Source organism: Juglans microcarpa x Juglans regia, chromosome 1D (genome assembly GCF_004785595.1).
Source record: "Juglans microcarpa x Juglans regia isolate MS1-56 chromosome 1D, Jm3101_v1.0, whole genome shotgun sequence".
NCBI lineage: Eukaryota > Viridiplantae > Streptophyta > Magnoliopsida > Fagales > Juglandaceae > Juglans > Juglans microcarpa x Juglans regia.
The window spans coordinates 711,331-724,472 of NC_054594.1; the positions used below are offsets into that span (position 1 = coordinate 711,331).

At 38.0% G+C, this 13,142-nt stretch overlaps 2 protein-coding genes across 2 annotated transcripts; both read right to left on the minus strand.

Annotated features, from left to right (window-relative positions):
* Nucleotides 1-2,758: 2,758 nt before the first annotated feature.
* On the minus strand, nt 2,759-8,501 carry LOC121239224. The gene is given in 10 exon segments (XM_041136406.1): nt 2,759-3,965; nt 4,748-4,931; nt 5,024-5,754; nt 5,757-6,007; nt 6,009-6,088; nt 6,189-6,322; nt 6,325-6,441; nt 6,444-6,651; nt 7,347-8,092; nt 8,125-8,501. Coding segments are annotated over 10 exon segments (3,765 nt in total). The 5' UTR covers nt 8,456-8,501; the 3' UTR covers nt 2,759-2,982.
* Nucleotides 8,502-10,490: 1,989 nt separating this feature from the next.
* On the minus strand, nt 10,491-12,756 carry LOC121247447 (cyclin-D5-1). Its single transcript, XM_041145793.1, is given in 6 exon segments — nt 10,491-11,271; nt 11,274-11,337; nt 11,480-11,613; nt 11,698-11,989; nt 12,080-12,166; nt 12,269-12,756. Coding segments are annotated over 6 exon segments (1,002 nt in total). The 5' UTR covers nt 12,542-12,756; the 3' UTR covers nt 10,491-11,119.
* Nucleotides 12,757-13,142: the final 386 nt, after the last annotated feature.

Below are 13,142 nucleotides of genomic sequence, written 5' to 3' on the forward strand. Positions count from 1 at the left end.
AAAAATGATGTGATAAAAAAACAAAAAAAAAAAAACATTTGAATTTGGCCTAGCTGGAGCCCCCAGTAGTGGGTGTAGACCCACTTTATGATTGGGTATTAGAGTCATCACTCTATTATTATTTACTATTATTTAATATTTTATTTTTATTTTTTATTTTTTATTATTAATTAATATTTTATCATTATTTTTTTTATTATTATTCATAAATTATCTAAAATCACCTTAATAACCCAACGTACCCTAAAAAGAATTAGAGCGAGAGCAACACATGCATTGGTGGGTCCGAAGATGGCCCATTGGAACTCGGATTGAACTGAAATCAACGCAGTTTAGTCTAATTTTAAGTTGAGTTTAACATCCAAACATTCAACTCTCAAATCACTAAATTCATCTCAACTCAAAACCTCTTTACACGTGGATCCACGACATTTTTTAATTTAACACCTCTTTATACAATAGATTCATAACCTTTTTTAACTTCTTATAAATATATCTAAACTCATCTTAACATTCAAACATATCTAAATTTATTTTAGGTAGGTTTCACAAAACTCACTCTATCATCTCAACTCACTATTATTTATAAAGAATTTCACTTGGAATCTAAATTTGAATGAGATTTGAATGGGCTGAGGAATCTGGGCCAGCTTCTCACCTTGTGCCTATTATGTTGACCCAAGTTTCACGGCCACCCATACAGCCCCACGACCATTTCAACGAGTAGTGGGTCTATAATCATTAGCTTGTTGGGACATGTAACGTTTTCAAAGTCATATATTCGAAGTATTGGACTTTATATAGCTATATAAAAATGGTCCACCTACCTACGTAGTGGATTTAGCAATTAGCAATGGTTACAAAATTGGAAACCTTCAAAATTGTTTATGATGTCGAAATATTGAACTATATACTACACAATCACCCCGTGACCTCGTACATGCTCTTGTAGCGATCTCATGAAATCACAAAATCAATACAAGGCACTAGTGATTAAGAGTGACCAAAATGGTTTGAGATTTCTCAAAATCTCTCATCTAAAACTTTACAAAATTCATTTTCAAATGATGCTAGATATAGTCCTATAATGTGTAAACTTTGCATAATCTCTTTAAAAAAAAGTAGGGCACATATGGAATCAGTAGAGTCCACAAAGAAAAAAGTATATTTTTATATAGGGTCTAAAAATACCCTACATTTTTTGTGTTTTCCGCATTTTTTTTAAAGGGACTGCATAGAATATATACACTTAAGACTATACAAATAATTTTGTTTACTATTCATGCTTAATGGGTGAGTGAATACATAATAAGATGAGGCTTGATCTACTTGCATAAGCCATTTGTTTTGAAGCTTGAGTCGGACACATCCAACATACATACCATTTAAATTGATGACACAATGATAAAAAAATAAAAATAAAAAAAAAATATTGATGTTTTAACTTGTCTATGATTATAATAAATTTCACAAAAAAGAATGTGTTAACACAGAATACCTCATTTATGATTGCCTAACTGAGAGCTTAATTTTGCTGGAAGTACTTTTTTTTATTTTCCCCGTATCAAAGTATCCGACCACCAAAGGGTTGACTGTTTCAAATTCTACAAATATGGAACTGAGAAGATCTACGAGAGGGATTGACCACAAGACAACGGACGAACCAAGTCATATAGTATTTCAATTAAAGTTTACTCTTTCGCAAAACGTGTATCTGGATTCTTAATAGAACCGGACTCCTTCAAACCCCACCCGGAGAGGAGAGACGTATTAATACTCAGAGAGAGAGAGAGAGAGAGAGAGAGATGGTACAAAAAGAGTACATGTACGTTGGAACTTGGACTTTTACTATTTATTTATTAGTATTTGGGGGATCAACGAGATGAAGAGAAGCAAAAAATCTTTATGGGTTTGGGTTTTAGAACGAGTCTCTAAACAAAGAACCCACACGTTTTTGATCCCTCGTCCAACGCGGTCGACACGCGTATATATATACTTTCCTCGTCGGCTGTCTGGTCGGCACCATTCTATTACATTGCATTCATTCAGCCGCAAAGCGCTAATCCAACTGTCACCCACTGCTCTCATCTCAGAAGTCAAGTTCCAAGTTCCAACAAGTCCGACATGGCGGCATTTGCTGCTTCCAATACAGCTGCTGCTGTTGCCCCTCGGTGGATCCCAAAACGGGGCCGTGTTCTCAGGGCGGTTCTCAAGAAGCTTTTTGTGTGCTTTCAAGAAGAGACTCAGGACCCTACCCATTCCACAAACCCTTCAGCCGTTTATCCTTGTTAATGACCTGATTCCATAAAATGGGCAACCTCGGATTCTCTCATATATTACCTGTATTCCTCGAGTCTGATCGGCAATTATGTACTACATCTCATAAGAATATATATAATCAAACCCTGAGTCTTGCATTTAAGCAACTGAAAAATCTCGTTCATTAATAATTAGGCTGCATGCTCAGCTAAATCCCTTTCAATTGTTTGATTAAAACGTCAATTTATCCTGCGGACTAGCTAATACTACTCATTTTCGACTCGATGCTGAATATCTCAGCCCACATTCATGAACCAGCTGACCGCGAGGCATATATGCATGATAATTGGTGTAAACTACATACAACGTAATCCCCAGCTTGTAGAGAATGTGGAATTACCTCTTACCTCTGACACCATTTTGCCATGAATGGCGAGTGTAGCAAACACCAGCGCTAATCCAATCGCTACCGGAAATATTCACATAACAGCAATAACTCTATGAAGTTCATTTCATGTATTTATCTCTCCCCTTCCTACTTAAGTATGACCCTAGTAAACAATTGGAAATTTGGAATCTCTTCAGTCTTCACATTCACCAACTACAAGTACAAAATCCTGCATTGTTATTTTTCTTTTTTCTTTTTCTTTTTTTACAACAGTGCTTATATTATCCTCGATGGTTCAAATTTGCGACAGAAAAAGAAAAGCACTAAAAAACTGTCTATTCTTCCATCATAGAAACCTTCCCTGTTTCATACATGTTATACATCCAAACAGGTTCAAGCAACTCCTTTGAACTATGTAATTTCTGCCTGCCATCTTCATCATTTTGTTGTTCTATTTCTCTTTCTATTTGAGGGTATATGTCTTGAAGAGAGGCCAACATAATATCACCCCACTCTCTATCATCCGGCCTCAACAACTTCGTACATACAAAGTGTAAAAGTCCCAATACTAATCCGAAGTCCTTCCTCTCGAGCCCAACTAATGAGCCTGTTAGCAATATCACCCCAACTGAATCCAGTATGTTAGGATTTCCTTTTAACAAAGTAACAAACATTCCCAGAAGTTTCTTGGACACTGGGACTGGGAACTCATCCGAATCCGGAACTTGGTCATCGTCCTTTTCTGGGCTAACTTCATTTAGTTCACTGAGCTCAATCTTTGCTAAAATCAAGGGCCAGGATGGAAATCGAAGTTTAATGCGATCAGATGCATGAAAATGTGTCCCTTCTCCTCGAGTCTTTTTCAGTATGTCCCCTGATCCTAATGCCAGGATCAAATCAGGCAGCCAAGGCTTTGCAGCTGTGACAATACGTGCTGCATTACCAGAGCCCTGGTATAGTTCAATCGAGGAGATTAAATCAAGCAAATCATTAGCAAGTTCAAAAGCTTCTGGAGGTAGTGGCGAAGTTTTGCTGATATCTCTGTGGACTAGATTAACTAACTTGGCTGCATAGGTGAAGGAGCTCTTCAGACACAGAATTATATTTTTCAAATCCTCCTCTTTGAACTGAAGTTGGTCATGAGACTGTTGCCTTGAAGTGGATATGATGTATTGTACATATCTTGACGTGAACTTTAAGAACTGTACATAATAGTGAGAAAGAAGACCCATCGAAGTGATGTCAACCATGAACTTGAGAATTGCAGTAAGCATCTTCACTGTAATTGATAGTCTTCTTTGTTCGGTTTTAACAGATTCTACAGAAAAATTCAAAATCGTCAGTCACTTTGGCACATAAGAAGGCAAGAACATAAAGCTACAGATATAGGATTTAATGTTAGGGAAAAATTAGTGCACTGACGGTGAAAATTAAGATCCTAGAAAATCATACAGATTTCGAGAAGTATTGGGATGTTAAAAAAACTAATAATAATAGTACTACAAAGTTGTCCAATGTGGGAGAACCAAAAAGCGTAACCTACCTTAACTGCAGAAGAGTGGCAGTTCAATTGTTCAGCGAATTAAGAAATAATTTTTATTTTTTTAATGGATTATTAACCAAACTACAAAAGAACACAAGGATCACAAAAAGAGAAATGCTTACTGTCCTGTCAGCCACAGACAGATGAGCACACAAAAATGCTAGAGAAAACTGAGTTCTTAACATGCAAAAGCAGGTCATCACTATCATAGCCATTCTCATGATCTTGAAAATCATAATTAAAAATCCACCCTCATCAATCCCTATGCTCAAGTATAGATATTTTCCAAAGTTTTAATAGTCCAAGGAGAGATGGCAAGTGCAACTCAGCTCCAATGTATGGCATAAGTGCATATCAATACTTTTCTGATATGGAGCCAACATTCATATATAGCTTGTAATGTCAAGCTGTCTAAAGATCTGCTCTAGCTCAACAGTTGGACATGAAATATATGGTTTTGAAAATAACTGTCAGTACTTCTCATCACATCATTTGATAGACCTAACAAGCAAGTGTATCCAATCTGTGTAATTTGTGACCTATCCATGATTCCTTACCGCTAGAACTTGGACTGGAGCCATCTGTTTGAGGTTCTCTGTGTTGCAGTCCACGACTGGCTGCCTTATGGGTAGCCTGCTCAAACTCTAAGGGAGTTTTGCCGTGCTTTCCAGAGTCAAGTGCTCCAAGTAGCTTCTCTACACAGTTAAGCACGTGATCCACTGCATGTTCTAACACAGTTGGCTAAAACAGAAAATAGAGTTGGAAGCCCATCAGTGACAAGATCCTTAGAATCCCAAAACCAGGATAAAAGAATATTATAAATAAATACTTGCCTCCTGAAAAGATCTCAAGGAATCGGTGCTATTGTTCTTCTTAGTACCTCGAAGTTTTGTACTATGTATGGTAACATTTTGAAGAGTCATATGTAGTGCAAGGGCTGTATATGCCAAAATGGGAGATACGTCCATGTATTCACAAAGCATGCACTGCACAATGCTGACTTCAGAGATAATTTTTAAAGCAAAAAATGACGTTTCAAGCATTTGAGCCCCCAATATAGCCTTCCGAGAGTCCTCAGATATAAGCAAGTCCCTGATTTGCCAGGCTATTCCTACGGCAATAGAATAATCCTCCTCAAAATTCAACTGTTGTTTTCCATTGACATTTTTCCATTTAGCTGAAATTTTGCCAAAGCACTTAGATTTCTTCCTTTTTGCAGAGGAAACACAGTTCTTTGGTGCTTCAGTCCCAAATTTTATATGACAACGATAGGCAGCTTTCTGCAAGCATAGTGTTAGAGCGTCAAACATATCATCAAATCCATCACAAGAAAGGAACAATCTGTGGGCAGACCTCACTTCAGCTTGCCTTTCCACATTGTCTGATATACCACTACAATTAGTAACAAGGTCCGTACATTCCTCAAAAAGCCCAACAGCATCATTTGGAGAAATGGTGGAAACAATGTTGAGTACAGAAGATTGAGCACGTGCAGTAGATGCAGCAGCAAACAAGAACTTCACTTTTTCACCAGCAAGTAGCTCCTTAAGGCATTTTTGTAACATGGCTCTGTTGCCAGGCTGTTGCAAAGGTAGACAGCAGCAACAAGTAAACCCTCAATCTGATTAGCATTTAGCTTGTCAGGTGACAAAACCAAACTAATGAACACTCTAATAAGTTCCATCAGAGACTTGAGGGATGCCCCTTCTGATACAAAATATTCACAAAACCTTGCTCCAGCCATAGGAGACCTCTTAATTAGTGTAACACAGCGAGTGCATGCTTCGCCAACAGGTACTTTTGAGGGAAGTATGATGCATAAGTAGTTTTGTGATCTTCTGAGCAACAAGAGGTTGATCATTCACTAGCGTAGATAATAAGACATCCAAGCTTACCACCTACAGAGAAATATGGCGAGTAAAATCAACCAACCAATATGGATAAAGGCATCAGACAAAACCAGTGCAGTGCAATGTTTGATCTGAGAGCACACTATACCTTATTAAACTGGAAATTTCGCATGTCCCTTAAAAGGAGGAGGAGATCTGCTACAGAAACTCGTACCGAAATGACATTATCCAGCATCAGATGCCCCAATCTTGGTAGCAGCACTCTAAGAATTTCATGAGATTGGGATTGTCAAGCAAGTATATGATACCATTCAATGTGGAAAGCCTAACTTCATTGCATATATCATGTGACATGTCATCAAAAATCTTGGTAATTATCTTTGTAATGGATGCTGAAGGATAATTTCCCAATATAAGTGAAGGATGCGGCAAGAACCTTCCACTGCAACTACTCTTACATCTGGACAATCATCCATCAGTAATCTCTCCAACAAAAAGAACTGTTTGTAAAGTAATGTATCTTTCACCTCTTTCGTGGAATCAGGATCTTCAAGAGGAAACATGTCTAGAAGCAAATGCAATGCATTTTGCCGAACATTAGAATTTGCGACCTGTCAAACAGAAACATACAGCCTGGTTAAACACTGCTGCTATCTAATTGGTCCAAATCAATCCCCAAAAAGTCATATATTTAAGCACAAAGAAAAATCATTTTGTGATGCTTAGAGATCCTGAAAAACCAATATCATGATCAGATCAAGGTTTAACCAGGTTAGATAATTCACTAAATAGTGTAATCTGCAACCGATGAACTTCAATCCAACAGATAATGCCAATTTAAACCAACCCAGAATAGATGGAAATTATAAAAGCATGGTTGATTTTTCTTATTCTTGTTTTTCCCTCTACGCAAAGTCCCTTATGATGTTCAAGCAAGTAAGCTCTTTAGTGGACCTGTATTTTCTCAACCCAAACACAATTGGTGCAAGAATGACATCCAACCGTGCACATGGATCCGTGAAAACGTGGTTAACAAAATAATACTTTAAAAGGTCGCTATGAAAAAACAACCTCTGTCGAACTCACTAGAAAATGGATTGATAGCACTTAAAAACGTGAAGCAAATCATCGTACCTAACGTCCAACCAACTGCGATTAATGACCAAAAAATTATATGAAGCTATCATCTATACATTATTATAGGCAATGCAATTTAATTGTCAAAAAAAAAAAAAAATTATAGGCAATGCAATTTCATCAACACTATCTTCGATGATCACAAACCAGCGAAGAGCAGAAAAATTACTTGTAAAGATCGAAATAACACAGGCTCAGCGAGCCGGAAAAGAAGTTTCTCAACCCCCTCCGTGGTCCGCTGGCTGATAAAGCCACCCAAAACCCTCCTAATAGAGGCGGTAAGCTCTCCTGGACCCCCATGTATTGCTCCCTCAATTAAACCCTGCAAAAATCCATTCTCAATCTCATCCTTGAGATCGGGTTCTGCGGCCTTCCAAGCCCGAAACAATATTTCCCCGTATGCCTCCAACATAGATTTCCGCCCAAATGGGATCTGAGACCGAATCATCGCCAGCACTTCCTTCAATAGCTGATTGCTCAGCCCGAACGTAAATGCCACGAAGCGCCGCCCATCATCAGTTTTCAAATACAACGGCGCTATCACACACCGGACCAACAGGAGCTTCAGGTCTTCGATGCTCTCGTCCTCGAAATCGAACAAGGTAAATGCCTCCCGGAGTGCATACACTCTATGCACGTCCACCTTCCTCTTCAAAGTCAGTGACTTGGACAGCAAGAAAGGCAGAGATTGAGAAATCAAAGCCTCTCGTCCCGGAAAATTCTCCTTCCACCACAGCTCGCACAAACTCGCTATTTCCGAAAGAAGAACCGAGCCCTCCTCGGATTCGAAAAGTATCAAGTTATCATGCAATGCGCAAGCGACCGGAAACAAATCGGAAGCCAAGAACGCCTTTTTGGGGTGCGAGATGCATAAAACCGCAATATGAGCGAGAATTTCGAGCCTTGGAGAAGCTTCTGCATCTCATTCCAGAAATCGGATCCATGGCCATGCGAACGGGACTCGACCCGGGTCTTGGAATGGCGCAAAGATCGCCGGAGGCGCTTGGTGGGAGGGAGCGAGGGGACTTGGGAGGGTTAGGGTTTGGGGGTTTGGGTTTGGGGGTTTGGGTTTCGACGAAAGTTCCGGAAGGATTGGATAAACTGAGAAATGGAGTGATGAAGAGAGAGGGGGAGAGAGGAAGAGAGATCTGAATTAGGATGAATGGAGTGGATTAGGGTTTTGATAGTAGGTTTTACGGATTTGAGAGACAGTTTAGTGGCGGAGGAGACGAAGTCTTGGGCTGAGGATTGTAGAGAAATGCGGAGCCGCTTCTCCATTAGAGGAAGAGAGCAGAGTATTTTCTTTCGTATTTGAATTTATTTATTAAAAGCAAGGGGAGAGAGGGAATTGAGAAGTACCGTTCCCTTTGAATTTCGAATTCTCTTGGGCTTTAAAGAGTGTCGACAGAGTTGGACCGGAAAACGAGGCGGGCCGAAGTCCACACGATAATAGTTTGGAATTTACATTTCACACTATTTTAAATATGAATTTTATGCTATTGAGTATTTATTTTGTTTTATCAATTTTTTTTTTTTAATTTGCATCTCAAATTTCGAATTTTTAAAATTTTTTATTATTTTAATAATTGACACATCAGCAAGTATAGTCATGTGAGTAAAATTATAAATATAAATATAGATTTCGTCGTATTCAATATTATTTTTATAAATAATGTGAGACCATCATTACATACGATAAAATCTATGAATTTTATTTATTTCTTTCCAAAATGTAAAATGTGTTTAAATAAAAAAAAATTATAGAAAATAATCTAATCCCAAGTTACATAAATCAATAAATTAGATTTTTTTTTTTTTAGTCATAAAAGCTTCTCGTTTTAAATAACAGTAACGATTTTTTCTCATTTTAAATTACATAATGATTTTTCACAAATATTTGGATAATTTAAATTTAACTTGATATATTCCTGATGATATAAGAAGGAAATATGTATATTCCCAGTTAATACACATATATACTTGTGTTACAATCTAACACCACAGAATTCAAGGAGGTTCCACCACAATAATATCTTTTAATTTGTCCCTCCCATACCATACTTCCATGCTCTCCAAGATTTTGAGTTTGTCCGCCAAGTTCATCTTTATGTTGATCAAGACAAATGAATTCTCTCGTGACAGAAAAAGCGCACACAACTTGAGCCGTTTGTTGTGTCCTGGAACTTGACGTGGTCCAACAACAATTCCCAAATGCAACCACGAACTTGCAACATTTTATTCATTGAACTACCATTAAGTATGATCATGATCTTAAGATAGATAGTTCCCCAAAAATTCTTAAGATATTCAATCACTTAATTTTCATGGTTGAGGTTTTACTGCATCAGCATCCATGATACATTACTTCTGCTAACCCAACATTTATCTTTGTATTTATCAAATGTAGGAGGAGAAAAGAAGTACAAAATCCATGGTCTAGCATTGCAGCAGATGGATATGAGATTTTTCATTATTGATCCGGTTGATTCAGCTTCTTCCCTTGGAGATGTTTGGTACCAAAAAATCGATTCAAATATATATATATATATATATATATATATATATATATTCCTGCATTTTATCAAGAATTTTAATTGTAGAGAAATACTTTAGCCACAAAGAAATTACACAAAAGTAAACTCACAAAATGTCATGGCTTGATGCAATACGTCAGATTGCAAAGTTATTTTTATTATAAATTAGATTTAACGGATCACATGAAGCCACATAAATTTGTAAGTTTATTTATGTATACTCTTTTTGTGTATGTAACACTTCTCTTGATTGCATGCTAAGAAGGTATGCAAGGTAACTGCTGTAAACTAAAATACAAGGTTGTACAATGCCAGACTGGATGCCTATAATCCCCATGAAGTCATGTGGAGGAGTGGAGCCTCTGACACCATTTTGCCATGAATCTCATGCCCCATATTCCCCTCCCACCCTACCCCAGAACAAGGGTCTCAAACTTCATGATGATAGGGCTGGGTCCTACTACATCAATGAAGGAGCAAACAGCAGCAGTAACATTTGTTGTTGAAAACAAGGGCATGGAAAACATTAGTTAGCCATTTCAAGAGACAAAAAGAAAAAAAGAAAGAGTGGCCACTAATGACATCATCTATGTTTATCAATACGGGTGATTCAGGTTATTTTTCTGAAAGTCACAACCTTTAGCATTAAATCGTTTGTTTCAGCACTAAATCCTATTTGATTTCCAAAACTCATACTAGGGAGTTTCAGGACCCCCACAACAGTGCAAACCAACAGTAAAAGGAAGCTCCCCACTAATCAAAAGGAAACCCCAACAATCTAAGAAAATATAATCACATTCACCTTTATATACTTTTCAATGACCCAAATGCAACACAGATGTATCAAATCAAGCAAAAACAATTCCTCATTCCTTATGGCTTTCAGCCTTTTGAAAGACATAGGAAGCATCCCAAGCCCCCCATCGAAAGGTATGGTGGCAAGCCATTTATGAAAAAATAACTGTCTTCAAAAAAAGAAAGAAAAAATACAAAAAATGAAAAAAGTGGGTAAGAAAGTGGTAACATTCAAGAAAGCAAACACTACCAAGAGTCACTATAGACAAGCTGTCTTCAATGGCCTTCTGGCACTCTCTTGGCCTTCACTTCATCCTTAATAGCTTTTGGACGTCCAGTCAGCTTCTTACTTCTTACTGTAGGCTAAAGTCATCCCTTTTTATTTATTTACTTTCTCTTTTCTCTGTCTTCTTGGTTATCACTTGCTGAAGCTTTTGTTGGGCTTTTAAAATGGAATCCCAATCATCAACTCCAGATTTTATCATGAGATGGTAGAGAACACTCATAACACCTATAAACCAATCTATACTAAGAATCTCTCAGTCAAAAGACCCTATAATGCAATCGGAAAACACAAAATCAAAACTTTGCTAAGAGGATTAAATTCCGCTAACTATGGTCGGCGGCTTCTCTTTGGTGGGCAATTTTGATCACTGTTTGTGAATACAAGCCTTCTCTTACTGCCAGCAGCAAGGATGGAAGAAGAATTCTCAGTGGAATCGATAGAGCTTGAATGCATTGATGATAAATTCGGGAATATACAGACTTGGGTCTCGTAACTTTTCCCATCTCAATGTTCTGCATTATATTATAACAGGAAAATACATGTTCCTGTGTGCGTGAAGCATAAATAAAAATCAGCTTAAAGAATCAAACATTTTTTGGTTTATTCATTCAAGTTTTGAGATATACATTTTCAACACACAAGATCAACTGCACTATGTGAGAAATTACTGCTAACAAAAAAACTCACCTTTTCTTCAGACCCCCACAAAGATATCACATTGGTCTTGAGCTCCAATGCTTTTTTAGATAATTGACCATCAACTGCTACTAATACTGCAGCTGCAGCTATAACAGATGGCCGATAGTCAATTAAATTGGTCTCTGCAACAAAGAAGTTAACTTGATAAGTAAACATGTTAATTATTCAGAACTCCGTTTGGAGCCAATCTTTAATGCCAGGAGTACCTTTTGTGATGGCCAGAATAAGTTCCACAGCTCTATAGAACAACCCTTTCGGTCTAGATTCATCACAAAATTTATTGATGAAATAACGCAGATAATGAAAAGGAGTTATTGAACCCAATTTCCATTCCAGACAGCTCAAAATTATTAACTCCACACTCTTCACCGCTCTGTTCTCGAAATTATAACCTCCCACCTTGAAGTCCGATAGCAACGGCACTTTACACTCCTCCATCTTTGCTGCCAAAGTTAAACATGCCACGTATAGTATTTCAATAGCCCAAAGTTTCCCATCCTACATCGACAACAAGAGCACCCAACCATATCATAAATTCGACGAACATGAAAAAACCCAGTGGCCAAAAAGATAAAGAATTTGGCTTACCTCAACGACTCGCTTTGAAAGGAACTGATCAAAGTAAGTAATAGCTATGTAAGCCGTATGAGATTTGAAACCAAAGATTGCCCGAGTCTGAATCAAGAAACACAAACTTCAAGAGCCGGTTCAATAACAATTAAAGAAAGCTACAATTAAAAAGGGAGAAAAGAGGGAGGTTTACTGAGAGATACAAACATTGAAAATCCACTCAATCGCTGCAAGGCGAGCACACTTCAAACAGCTTTTTGTGCTTGAGCAAACACAAGAGGATGGCACCCTGCTTTTGGATCCAAAACCAAAACTCTCTTTCTGAGCCAACTTCTCAATATACTCATCTTCATCCTCCGAAACAAAACATCGCTCTTGGTCAACCCAGTTTTCTGCCTCTTCTCCCTCCTCATTCAACCAAGCTCCGCCTTCTGAGCACAAGAGACCGGAGGGAGAAAACAAAGTGTCAGAGTCCCCCATTCTTGTTCTTTCATCTATATTCAAGAAAATGAAACAGAAACAGGATGTGGGTATATATTTGAAAGAATTTACGTGCTAATCCACGTTTATAAAGATTGAGAAAATCTAGAGAGAGAGAGAGAGACAGAGTGTAGAGGGTTAGGGGGTGAGGGACAGTAGCGGTTTTAGTGCCGCCAAAATGAGCGGATGAGATATAGAGGGGAGTTAACTAGCGGTTGGAGATATATACAGCATACGCTGTGGGTATATATATACGGACAGGTATTGAGGCATAAATCCCCCAAAATCTCTATCAAATGCTAGGAATTATGCTGAGAGTACTGAGAAGTGGGGATATTGATCAGTCACGTGCCCCACCATTTTGGGGTTTCTCTAAATTTTCGGACAGTTCTATCTATATACAGTCTAATCTGAATACCCAACCCGAGTTCAACACAAACCGTCCGTATCATCTCTACTTTGGTCTGATCGGGTCAATCGTAGCACCACAAGATGATCGCTTCGCCTTTTGGGTCGGGTCGGCCGGGTTACTCTCCTAAATAATTAGGTACATGCCCTACCATTTTTGTTTTCCCTAAATCACACTTGATTAAAGGGGCTC